Source organism: Vombatus ursinus, unplaced genomic scaffold (assembly GCF_900497805.2).
Source record: "Vombatus ursinus unplaced genomic scaffold, bare-nosed wombat genome assembly UNPS02014794.1, whole genome shotgun sequence".
Lineage (NCBI taxonomy): Eukaryota > Metazoa > Chordata > Mammalia > Diprotodontia > Vombatidae > Vombatus > Vombatus ursinus.
In genome coordinates, this window is record NW_020954572.1 from 27,904,749 (window position 1) to 27,918,551 (window position 13,803).

At 32.6% G+C, this 13,803-nt stretch overlaps 1 protein-coding gene across 3 annotated transcripts in view; it reads left to right on the forward strand.

The window, feature by feature from the left end:
* The window catches only part of DPH6 (diphthamine biosynthesis 6), a 464,350-nt gene that overhangs the window by 26,158 nt on the left and 424,389 nt on the right, over window positions 1-13,803 (forward strand). Inside the window, exon 4 of one of the 3 annotated variants that reach the window (XM_027870021.1) lies at window positions 4,690-4,875. The exons of the other annotated variants lie outside the window; for them this stretch is intronic. Within the exon in view, the coding sequence (XP_027725822.1) occupies window positions 4,690-4,875 (186 nt within the window). Of the gene's footprint in view, window positions 1-4,689; window positions 4,876-13,803 lie in introns of those variants that run through there. 3 annotated transcript variants of the gene reach the window in all.

The following is a 13,803-nucleotide window of genomic DNA, read 5'->3' on the forward strand; positions in this document are numbered from 1 at the left end:
ATGCAGAGAAGAAAAGGAATGGTAATAGTTCAAAATGTGAAAGAGCTTTAATGGAGGCAAATTTATATTATATATTGGGCTGGATTTATCCTTTTGCTTTTGTTGCCCGTGATTTTTTTTGCCCTCCAGAGCCTTTCTTTTAGCCCTTTTCAACCATTTAATTAAACCTTTCAAATCTCTCATGGAATTAACACTTTTAGTCCCCTTTTCCATGTGAGTAAACTGAGGTGTAGAGACATTTCAAAATAAAATGACAGCCTGAGTTCAAAGACTAATAAAGATCTAATTAATAAATGTCTAATTTCCATTGAGGATACTTGGTGCAGTTTTTTTTTTTTTGTATGATTTAACTCCAGTCATTCTTTACCTTTAAATTACTCTTTTAAATCCATATGATATGTTTCTATCAACTACATTGTGGAGGGCCCTAAGCAAGGGCTTTTTTATGTAGACAGATAGTGGATTTTTGAGTATCTGGATTAAAATTTGTAAAGACTAAGGGAGGAAAATACCAAGTAACATTAAGAAATAGTCCCTTTTAAAGTCAATGTGCATTAAATGGAGTGACTTTTATTCATTTTTAAAGGTACAAACCAACAACTTATTTATATCCTCCATGTTGCAGGATTCTTTGCTACATATTTTATTCTCTGTTTAATCTATGTGTGGGGATTATTTCTAAAGCCACTGAAAATGGGACCTAGACTGTCTTCTAATCTAGACTGAGATAAAATAGATTTTCACTCTCCTATCAGTGATTTGAATTGAACAGGAAGTAATTAATTTTAGGGCCAGCAAGGTCAAATCTTTTATTAGGCCATACTAAGAAGAACCTATCTTATTATTTCAGATAGAGATAGTATAGCCACCTTTGGTAATTCTCCCTTGGGTTTCCTTCTAATGTTTAACTCTGACTATCAAGAATTTTTGCCTTATGCCTATATTACAGTGTATGTTAATTCTTGTTTTCTTCATAGTGATATTGAATCATCATCTTCCCTTTAAGAGTACCCCTTAAACTTTTGAAGCATACTATTAAATTACACCTTGACTTGCTTTTTGACCTGGCTTTTTGAGTTTTATAAATCTGAGTTCTTTTTATTGGTATTGTTTCACAACCCTTTGTTATTCTTTCTAAACTCATAAGTTCTGACTTTCCTTTTTAGTCATGTATTCTTGGACTGGATACAATAAATCTCATGTATCTTGGTCTTGCTTTAGTGATTACAACAGAACATTTAGTACCTCGCACTACTTTGCTTCTTTTCAAGATTGTACCACCAGAGTACCCTGCAGTTTAGGATTGATTGCGACTGGGATTGTTCTGCTTGAATCAAAGAAACCACACTTTCTGTGGATCATAAGATCTAAAACTGGAGGGGTTATCTTCTGGGTAGACTAGAGTAGATATCCAGCAGGATTAGAAAAAACTGCTAAGAATGCTAAGGAAAAGCAAGAAGAGTCATAGGGAAGCGGCATTAGAGAGGAAGGAACAGATTTTTTTTTTCCTTAGAAGTATTAAGATTTTCAAGTCATCAGGTGCCTGGACCCTAGAATATATATTGAATACTTCCCGGGGACAGAACAATCACTCATAAAGCTGGTGGTTTTGAGATGAGGTGAGGGTTTAGGAATAAAATGGTTAGGAGATGTATACCCATCATTCTAAAATGTCTACCCATCCTACTTTTCTCTATTCCTATTCCCCAGTCTTTCTTATCTTCTTGATGACTTCTTGGCATGATTTTCAATGCTGCTAGTTTCAGTTGAATAAACATTAAGTAAGCATTTAGTATGTGCAAGTCAGTCTCTTCAAAAGACACAAAAATAAAAAAGTCCCTGCATTCAAGGAGTTTATAATTTACTGGAGAATATGACATATAACTAAAAGAGTTCATTTAAGATAATTTGAGAAAGGAGAGAGTAGGAGAGACTTCATAGAGGAGTTGGAACTTGAATCTTTAAGGAAACCAAGTATTCTAAGAGGCAGAGGTGAGGAAGGGGTGAGTTCCAAAAGAAGGGTGGACAGCCTGCATAAAGTCCAAGAAATGGTTGTGGATTGCTAAGTTCTGAGAACAGTGAGTAGGTCAGTTTGCCTGGAATTTAATGTGCATAAATGTGAGTAATATAAAATAAATTTAGAAAATTAGGGTGGAGCCTTATTAAGAAAGGCTTTAAATGCCAGAATTAGTCATTTGTATTTTATTCCAGAGGCAAAAAGAAGCCTCTAGACATTTTTGAGTAGGAGATGGATCTCAGAGTAGGTCAGAGCTGTACTTTGAAAAGAGTATTTTGGTAGCAGTATGGAAAGATGGGTTGGAGGGGAGAGACTGGGAGCAATATCTCCCTTCTCTACACTGAAAGAAGATCTTAGTATCGTAGATATAGAGCTAGAAGGGATGTAAGAGTCCTATCCCTACATTTTATAGATGAAAAAACTGAGGCTTATGCAGGTTATCTTTTTTCCTCTAAAGTCACATAGGTCATAAATGACAGAGCCAGGAATTGAAGCAAGGTCCTCTGACTTCACGTCCAGCATTATTATTATTATTATTATTGTTCTTCTTCTTCTTCTTCTTCTCCTTCTTCTTCTTCTTCTTCTTCTTCTTCTTCTTCTTCTTCTTCTTCTTCTTCTTCTTCTTCTTCTTCTTCTTTTAAAATTAATTAATTTATTTTTAGTTTTCAGCATTCACTTCCATAAGCTTTTGAGTTTTAAATTTTCTGCCCCTCTCTTCCCTCCTCCTTCCCCAAGACAGTGTGCAATTCGATATAGGCTCTACATATACATTCCTATTAAACATATTTTCACATTAGTCATGTTGTAGAGAAGAATTAGAACCAATCGGAGAAACCACAAGAAAGAAGAAACAAAACAGAAGGAAAAAAAAAGAGCAAATGTATGCTTCGATCTTCATTCGATTTCATAGTACTTTCTCTGGATGTGGATAGCATTTTCCATCATGAGACTTTTGGAGATGTCTTAGATCCTTGCATTGCTAAGAAGAGCTAAGTCTGTCAGTCAGTCATCGCACTATGTGACTGTTACTGTGTTCTGGTTCTTGTCCAGCATTCTTATACTATCCCAGGATGCCTTTGCATGCAGGGATGTGGAGAGAAAAGATTTGTTTGAGTAATAGTTGTACCTCCTTGGGCATTTTTTTTTCTGTTCCTACAAAGAGAAAAACAAATAATAAATTATAGTAATAATATAAAAGTAAAATATGACTTAGATTTATGTACCCTGTTGTGGTTTAAAAAAAAATTCAAGTATATGTGATAGGCTGAATTAACATGCTTTCTAGAAAGAAGTGATAGAGAAGAAGGTCAATGGCAGATACTCTGGGTGCTAAATGTAATATGGCATGGGAGTGGGGATGGGGTGTAGGGGGAAATGGGCAAGAAATCAAATAGTTTTGCATATATTTATTGCCCAGAATTCAGAGCTTTGAGAAAACTTACCTCAAATCTTTATAAATTTTAAACTTGAGCAGCAAAAAAAGAAAAGGCATCATGTGTGATCTGAAATTACATTTTACTCTAGTTAGACCTGTTTCCCAGGTTAAGTCAGTATATTTGGCTATTTTGTCAGTTTCATGGTTCTTTGAAAAGAGGTCCCAGATTGTATTGATTTTGTTGGCAGTTTTCCTTTTTCCATACTATACTACTTTTCTCTAGAATGACATATTTAATTAAGTCCTCTATCCAAGATAATAGCATGAGGGACTTTCCTCTCATCCATAGTTACATTATCCTCTTTTAGCCAATCAAAATATGTAGTAGTAAAGTAATTTTTGTTTGTTTGTTTGTTTTGTTTCAATTAGGCATAGTTCCCTAACATTATAGGAATCTTTTTAAATAACATTGTAGTTATTTCAGTGATATTGTGGCAGGATTGTATAATTAGTGGAAAGAGAGTAACAAAAATATCTTCATTGAGGTGAAATCTTGGACACCTGTACAGAGTGATTTTTTGGAGGGGTTCATTCTTATATATTAATGTATCAAAAACAAGACTAGTGCAAAACTACTTGTATGATTTATTTCTGTATTCTTGGAATCTCCATATGACTACCATTTCCCTTTTTAAAACTCATCCTTCAGTTGCATGCATGTGAGAAACCATAATTATTTCTAACTTCAGTAGTCTTCTGTTGGGAGTTCCTTGCTATGTCTTATGTTTAACAGGGTGTACAAACATTCCTTAAAAGTATATGAATGAGAGGTGAAAGTCTTGTAGCCCTGTATTTTCAGAATATAGCAATGATGGTTCTGATCTGTTCTTTCTATTTTATAGGTTGGGGTTTTAGCCTCTATTTAAAAATGAACAGAATGTAGTGGAGTTGGGAAAAAGGAAACTTGATAATCAACAGGATGCCTGCTATACCCTGGTCTTAACGGAATGTAAGGGAAGTTTTTGCTTTCCCCACAAAGCTGTGTATCAAGCTGTCTCTTGGAGATGGCATCTTACCCGAAGAAATATCTAATCCTTGTATAAATAAGAAGACCAATGTATTTGTCTTCTTGTTAGGTGTGCAAAATGGTTTTCATTCACTTCTAGACCTGTTGTGTTAATATTGAATAAGCAGAGACAGCCAGGCTGGTGGTGAAAGATGGTAAGCAAGCCTGAGGGCTTTTTCTGGTCAATCTTAAACCTCTGATTGCCAGGTTTTCCTAATTTCCCACTTCCAGGGCATCACTAGTGTGACCTTGCCTGCTGAATATGATGTTCTGAGTCTCCAAGATTCTCACATGCATTTGGAAGTGAGCAGCCAGGCAATTGTTTACAGGACGCCAAATGAACTGTGCACTCACAGCAAGTTTGATAAACACACATTTCCTCCTTTTATCAGTGAGATTGCAGAATGTGAAGTATGAGTTTCCAGTTTTACTCATTCCCCTCAACCCTTTTCCTGTTTAAAAACTGAGACATACTAATTGGATGCTGATCTGTCCCTGTTTTTGATTCCTCTTACGGTAGTTGATGGCTTATTCCAAGACTTACCTAGGCAAGGTTTGGCAAGCCTTCAAAAAGAAACTTTCCATTTATTCGACTCAGAGGAGGTTCATCCCTATGAAAGTAAAGTGAACACTAATTAACAGTAATGACTGCTAATCACTTTGCTTTTTATACTCCTTTAGGAGAACTGCTATTATCCAATGTAGTTAAGTAAAATGCTTGTATATGAATCAACAATGCAGCATTTCTTTTAGGAGCTGTTGCTCACAATCAAGCTTTGAATAAATTAGAGTTAACTAAAATTGACTTTAATATGCCACATTTCTGTCTGCTTGGTAAACTAAAGTATCTTTTAAAAATCTTGAATGTTAAGAATCATCACCTACTTGGAGCATTCAACCTCGTGGTTTATGGGAAAAACAAAACAAGACCAGAACTTCAAACCAGTTTTTTAAAGTTAAGAAAACTTCCTTTGAGATTTCAGGAAAAGTGCTTTTAAAGTCTATAGTCCTCAAACTACTGAATTTTTATCTAATTGTAGATTTAAGAATGAATGATAGATAGTAGGCTTATGTTTCATTTTTCTGAGTTTGTGCTTTTAGATTCACTTATTAGTAGTTCCTAAAATTTTTTTAAAAATACAGTGCATTTATATAAATCCTAGTTTGTAGGATTATGTATTCAGTGTTCATTAAAAAGGTTTGTTTTTATTTGTAGTGTATTATTAATTCTTTATAAAAAGCTTTCAGTTTATTTACATGCATGCAACACACCTACAAAATGCATTGCCTCAGGAGAAGACTAAACAAAACTCATAAATTAATAATTTAAGGGAGCAATACAGAAATGGTGTTTGGTTAAGTTAATAAGTTGAAGCCTTAGAATTAATGTTAGCCACATTTTTCCATACTTTACTTTTGGCTTTTATTAGCTGAAAATAAGTTGTTAAACTGGTGCTTTTTTAATAAAGTAGAAATCTACATACCATCTGAAGCCCTCCCTCCTCTTCCCTTTTTATGATTTAAGAGCAGGTTGAGACATTATCGAGGAATGTTTAACACTTTCACAGCTCTGCACTCTGATTTTAGAGAAGGTGCTAAGCTCTTTGGAAGTTTGAGACTGACAAAACATGGAGTATGCAGCTTTTCTAGTGAGCTTGGATTCTTCCTTAGAGGCCCTAGTTTTGTGGATGATACCTATATTAACATTGATTTATTTAAATTGTAGTATGCTGGTGTGATTTATATTTTGAATTTGTGTGATCTTTCTAATTTTAACATCTTGTCTTTAATTGGCTCTATTGTGGACTTTAGAGATATTGCATCATTGTTTCTTAAGGGGTTTCTCCATCTAGTACTTAACAAAAGAAAAAAAAATTAGGACTGTATACCCAACTGCCAAGGTTAAATAAATGTATTTCCCCTTAATTTTTTGTTTTTGCATTGGTTTGCGTTAGTAGCACAATGCTGAGAAAATTTCTTATATTTGTTTAATACAACATTGGAAAAATTAGAAACAGAAATATTAATGCTCCATATTTCTTAGCCTGTACTTATTGGTTAGCTATTTACAAACAATTTTAAATCCCATTTTAATTAATATGGGGGAGTTCTATTAATAGAGTAGGAAAAGTTGTATATAAAGTACCATATGTCTAAATATTCTCTACATAAATTTCCTATTCTACTAAATAGAATAGGAAAAATGTACATGAAGTACTATGTGTATAAAAAGATGTCAAAACAGTACTATATGCTTTTGAGGCAATTTTACATATGTAGATTTTTGAAAGTAGTGATACAATTGCTACATAGACATTTTCTTCCTCAGTGCTATTGCAAAATATGTCTGTACAAACATAGAAAAACTTGCTTTTTCTATTTTGCGTTAGATATTGGTACTCAGCGCTCATTGTTGTGTTTGCGTAAATCATCTTTTAGCGGCAAGGATTTAATTTTGATCAGTACTTTCTGCTGCATTCTTATTTTCAGAAGAGGGTGATTGATTTGGAGCTGTCTTTTTATCCAATGGGAGAAAAAAATAGAATTGACCTTTTAGACAAAAGTGTGCAAATAGAATGTATTTTTTTATGTTGATAGAATTATAGAAGAATTGCATAACTAGTTACTCTCATTTTCATATTGATTGTGAATAGGATTCTCGTAATAGGTAGCTGTTTGCAATGGATAAGGAGTTGCTATGATTAGTTACCTTTTCCATGAAAGCACCACAAAGGGAAAATGCCAAGTGTGTACTGTGTGCAGTGCTGTTCACAATTGTACAGTGGGTTATGTGAAGTTTTTGTCCCAGTGAAGTGCAATCTATTTTAGATACACATACATTTCAGCGTTTTGCCTTAGTATTGGATGTAGTGGGTTTACATCTATTTAATTATATTTTTAAAAATCTGTTTTGGACAGTTTTTTTTTTAACTTCCATTGTAATGGTTCAAAGCTGATACAACAGTGCCCTCTATAGTCTGTTAGTAAACAGTATGTGAATGTAGATCATTGGAATATTCAGGTAAGAAGCAGGATATTTATTTTTAGTCCCAACAAGAGGCCCCTTTTTCTTAAGGCGACATTCTGGTTTTTCAGTAGCGGCTTTACTTTAAACAAAGAGAACAAAAGACCATTCTGAGCTGTAGTTTAGAAGTATTGGCTACCTCTTGTCATTACTCAGTGGCAAATCTCAAGTTTATCACGTTCATCAGAGTAATTTGAGAGAGAAGGAATCTTCTGAGCTGTACAGTCTCTTCATGAAGTATCTTTTTGAAGTTGAGCTTCAGTATAAGAGTATTTTTTTTTAAATTAGCTTCTTTGTACTTGCTACTTTTACTTAATTAGAGACTGAGTGGGCTGCCTAGAACTTAACTTTTACTTGTTCCTGAATTGGATAACCCAGGCTTTATAACATGACATTATTTAAATTCAAACCAAGGGAATTACACAATGACTAAAGTATTTGTCATTCATTAGCATTGATTTTTCTCTTGATTCAAACTCATTTAAAATTTAGATTTCCTCTTTTTGTATACTTATTTGGTTATATATTGTGCTGATAACTGTCGTTTTTTGATGTGAAGCAAAACTGTATGGACAGTTATTAACATAATAGTATGTTAATACCAAGCATCATGTTTGGATATTATGAATAGTTGTTTAAAAAAAAAAACATACCAGTTGACTTTCAAAAGACAGTTGTATTTAAATTAACTCTTATTTGCACAGTGTTATAAAAGTAATTTGATGCAAAATTAAATGGCTTTATCTTATAGTTGAAAACTATTCATATAAGTGTAGAACGTAGGTGTGGCAAATTACTTTTAATGATTCAGCCATTGACAATCATCTAAAACACATAAAAACTGAAGATTTATGCTGAACTTGAATGTCTATCCCTTGGTAAATTTGGAGGAATAAGTAAGAAGTTAGAAGTTTCAAACTGCATACCTCCACTCCCCCAAAACAACAACAAAAAATATTTTTAGTAGTCTGTGATTGTATCTGTGGATCATTTGTAGTAAATAATATTTGGCTTCACAAAACCAGTATTTGGAAATATTTGAAATATGGTAAAGATAACAATGAAGTTTAACTTAATATAGGCCTTTCCTGTCACAAGTGAATTTATTTGAGAGAACACTTTGGGTAACCTTTCACCCAACCTCTGTGGGGCCTCAGTGTACTCATCTCTAAAGTGAGGGTGTTGGATTAGATGATCTCTAGTGTCATTCCTACCTGAGACATGATAGTAGATTTTAGTTATATCAATCTTTTCTTTCTCAATGAAACATAGAATTTGTGATGTCTTATGTGCAAAGATAGACAATTTAATGAGCAGCATATTATTACTTATAGTAAGTGAAGCTAGTGATTGTTATTGAATGCACCCGTTAAAACATGTAGCCTTCCCAGAAACTCATCAACTTATTTTTTAAGAAATCAAACAGAAATTGTTTTGGATAGCAGCTACAAATATTAATGGGAAAATAATGAAAAATGTCCAAAGCTGTCTTTAAAATGATTAAAAGCTGTTCTACTTTAGTATGATGGATTTAACAACAGCAACAAAAAAATCAGGCATTTCAAATGATCTGTTGAAAATAATTATCTTGCCATTTGCACAAAGCAGTTTTGAATTGCATTTTCTTAACTTTCTTTCTACACATTGCCAGCTCTGTTTCTTTTGTCAAGTTCTTTTTTTGTATTGCGTTTTCTCCTCAGTAACTTTGACTGTGTAGCCCATGATAGAGAGATAGCCTTATAACTAATTTTTTTGACACATAATCACTAATATTAACTTACCAGAGAACAACAACATACCACCACACATACACATTTTGGTCTAAATGATCAATATGCTTACATAATAATTATAGAAAAATTTTTTTATTATACTGAACTGGGATTTTTATCTTTGTTTTCTATTTTTCAGGAAGCAAAAGTTAAAATGAACAAACTCTTAATAAACTAAATATGGCAGTGCTTTTTAAAAATAAGGTCAAGTTGCAATAGGAAACATTTAAAATTAAATTCTGGCTTACAAGGCAGACAAGATGCTGTCTACCAAAAAAAAAACCAAAACTGAATAAGGTATTTTTTTCCATTGTAATGAAAGTACCAAATTAAGAATCTGCTTAATTAAAATAGTGATAAATGTAGATTACATTACTGGAGACAGTGAATTACAGCTGCTCTGTCTAGTGAGAGCCTGCATAATTTACCAAGACTGTATAAAGAAGTGACAGAGCAGCCACTGCACACTGTTACAGGAAATGTCCTGTTTATTCCACATACATTTCTTTTTTTAATTAAAATGTCAATGATCATTTTACAGAGGTTCTGAAAAAAATCTATCTTCAGAATCTTGATGGAGGTGGTCTATGAGAGGAGATTATTACAATTTTTGAATGAAATAAAATAAAGTTGATTTTTATGAAAAAATAACACTGATGTTTTAGGTTACTTTAGATATCTTTTATATAACTGTTAGGCCCTTATAAAGCTCTACTTTTTAAATAGCAGTCCATTTTACTTGAGGAAAATGGGGAGGAAATCTTTGTGCTTTTCATTTTGGAACACAAAAGTAAAAATTAGGTGGAATATAAGCAGTATTGCTTATATCCAAACATACAATGTAGACTGTATATTATCCTTTGTTTTTAACAATCACTGCTGATGATCTTTCTTCATGAAAAAATACATGTGAAAAGAACAGAACAGTATGTGACCAGTAGTTGGTCCTCTGGAGTTTTGGACAGCTATCATAATTGTTTCCTGAAAGGACGATGAACCACGTAGGACGCTTTCCCTTTGAGTTGGAGTCCGTGGAGTGTTTCTCATATAAAACCCAGCTATGAAATGGTTTTACTTAAACACGGTTTGTCTGTTACACGGTTTTCCAAGATAGGTAGAGCCACAACCTTATTATAGTCTTCCAAGTGGCGTTTCCTGGGAAGTGCTGCTGCTTATTTTCTGTTTAGGCTTCTTAGTGTTTCACATGGCAAAGGCTTTGGCAGGGATGGGTATGACCTGAACAATTATGCTTTCCAAGACTAGTACTGTACTTTGGCTTGTTTGTTAATGTTCCATGTGCATTTTGGGTGAAATGGTTCAACTTTTTCAAGACTTGGATAGCCCTCTTTAAATAAATGTCCATTAGGTGACCAGGTGACCAACAACTTCAACTTTTCTGATTTTTTAGTAATTGGACATGTAAACAAAATTTGTGAATTTTATAAAAGAAAATATTATAGAAACTTCTAAAAATGATTTCCTATGTGTACATATACATACACAGTCTAATTCCTGTGCTTTTAACAAATAAAATAAATGTAAGAATTGGAAAAATAAGAAGTCACATCCTATATACTTGTCTTTGCTAAAGAATCATTTATTTATCCATGTTACTTATGTAAACTGTATGAGATGTGAATAACAGTTTATGGGCATAAGTTTACAAGTGGGTATTTTAAAATATGCTAGATAGTTTTTGAAGTTCTTTCTTACGGTTTTAAAATGCAGAGTATGGAAAAAATTACTCACATTATAATTCATACCAAAGATAACAGCATAGGAGATTAGTATATCTTTACACTGAATGATTCTTTACATAAAACTATTGATATTTTTAAAAGGAGTCTTTCATTGCTTGCTTTCATTCCAGATATTAATTTTTATTCTTTGAATAAATGAAATCTGTTGGAGTGTCAAAAATTATGGATAGTAGTGTTAACAGATGAGTTGCCATAATATGAGCAAGGTTTTGAAGTTAAACACAACAAAAAAATTCAAAATTTCATGTGCCTTTAAAAAATACTTTTTCTCTCTCTTTGAAATTGAATAATACCTGCTCCTTCCTACTTCACAGAGACTCTATGAGTACAAATTAACTAAGCTATAAAAGCAATTTAATTTATAGAGAGAAAAGTCCTACTAGATATAAACCCGAGTTATTTGACATGAATTTTTTCTTTAAAAATTTTTTCTGCATTGTTTATAGTTTACCTTTTCCCTGATTACTGTTTTATGCATTGATATCTTGTTTTCTCTGACTAGACAGTGATGACTGGGTTTCTTATACAAATGATATATGGTCCTGTAGTCCATGAGACCACTTTTTTATGAGTTTTATTAAACTTTAAAATGGTGATATCAGAGTATAAGTGAAATTTGACATGCATTAAATACCTTAGGTATAGATTTCATCTTTCTTTTTCTTTGATTTTATTTGCCCATATACCTCTTTATATGATTTACACATATTTTGGTTGCATTTAATTTGTGCTGTAAATTGATTTTTTTATATCAGCACAACACCAATATTGACATGAACTTTATTCTAACTTCCTCTCCTTTGCATCTTCACAGGACTTTATTATTCCTTATTTGAATTTTTGATTTGTAACTTGGAAGAATTTGCATTTAATCTTAACATTACTAGGTTTCTTCTTGAGATCTTGAGCTAATCTCCTCATGCATAAGAAACAAAATTGTGAATATGGCTTATTCATTGCTATTATGTCATTTACTTTTCTTACTAGTAAGGTGCTTTACTGAAATAAAGTGTGGTTCATTCAGAAGCAAGACTGATAAGGAATTTTAGGTCAACTTGTCCTGAGGTAAAATTTACCAATCTAGTAATTAAAAGCTACCATTCTCATTTTACGTAGGTAGATTTTATAATTTAGATATTAAATATTCCACCATTGGTTTTTGTAAGGATAAATAGTGGCTTGCTTTTGTTACTTATTTCAGTCATTACTTAGTACCATGATCAATCAAATTCTCTTCTTTACATGAATTCCATATGCTTTCTGTTTTAAATTTAAATATTGAAGGACTTTGCTTTTGGATATACTTGACCTTTTTTTTTCAGACTTCATACTTATTTGGGATTTTATTCTTGAGGTTTAAATGACTTGTTTTTAATTTACCAAGATTATTTCTATTGAAATGAATAGCCCTGATTGAGAAGCTTCTTGCTATGCTGTTTCTGTTCATCATATTATCCATAATATGATCTCTTTTCAAATTCCTAATCTATTTTAGGTGAAGTCACACTATTAAATTGTGTAAAATACCAATTCCTTGAAAGATTTTTTTTAGGCACCCTTGCAATAAATACATGATGTTCAGCTCATTACTAGTTTCATTTTCATGGTTAATCAGCAAATATTTTTGAGCCCCTACTATGTGCAAGACATTCTTCATTGAACCTTCAGTTTTTGTATTCTCTTTTCCATGAGTCTTGATTTATGAGAAAGAAGAGTATCCTATTTACTACCTTAATGTTATAAAATGAAAAATGAGTCATTCAATCAGTACCATAGAATGAAATGTGAATATGATGTAGAATTGATTATATAGATTTTGAACATGGCATAATGTTTTAATGAGTTCATATGCTAAATATATGTTGCAGCTTCATTTATTCTTTGCTTAAATATCATTGAGTTTTGCAATAGAAAAAAAGAGAAAAAGATGAACATTATTCAGCCTCTAAATTTCACTATAATATGTTCATTTTCTTGATATTCTAAAGGTATGTGGGGTTAAACTTTTTTTTTTTTAGGAGCAGCATTATTTTATAGAGAACTTGGTAAAAAATGGTATTAAAATTTCTGTCTGTTATTTAAGATAACTAGGCATTCAGGGTTGTTCTGAGGATCAAGTAATATTTGTAGAACTCTTAGCACAGTGCCTGGTACATAGTAGGTACTTAATAAATGCTTCTTCCTTTCCTTTCCCAACATTACCAAACCAAAATAGTCATATTATTGAGTTTCTTTAGCCTGGCCTCACTATGAACTCTACAATCTGGTCATACTGATTTACGTACTTTTTTTTTTCCTTTCAGGGCATTCTATCTCTTATCTGATTTTGCCATCTCCTGTGCCTGAAATCCACTCTCTGTTCATGTCTACCTCTGTAGACCCTGTTTTCTCTCAAGAATTTGTTCAAATGCCAACTTTTATAAGACACTTTTTTGATTTATCCAGGTACTATCTTCCAATACTACTTTGTATGTGTTCTGTATATACTTGTATATGTGCCTTTTCAGTCTTCCTCATAAGAATATAAGCTCCTTGAGGGCAGGGACTATTTTCACTTCTGTCTTTTTCTCTTCCCCTTTGTTACTTTTTTTCTCCCTACATTTTGAAACTTAGTTCGAAGTATTTCAACTTTTTTCAACTTGATGTTGATTTTAAAATTTCAGATACATGTCAGCTTCATGTCAGCTCAGTAGCGCTAAGGGTATCCTTATGCCCAGGTTAGGAATCTTTTACCAGTCCCAGTGCTTAGTTTAGTGACTATCATATACAAGTGCCTAATATATGCTTA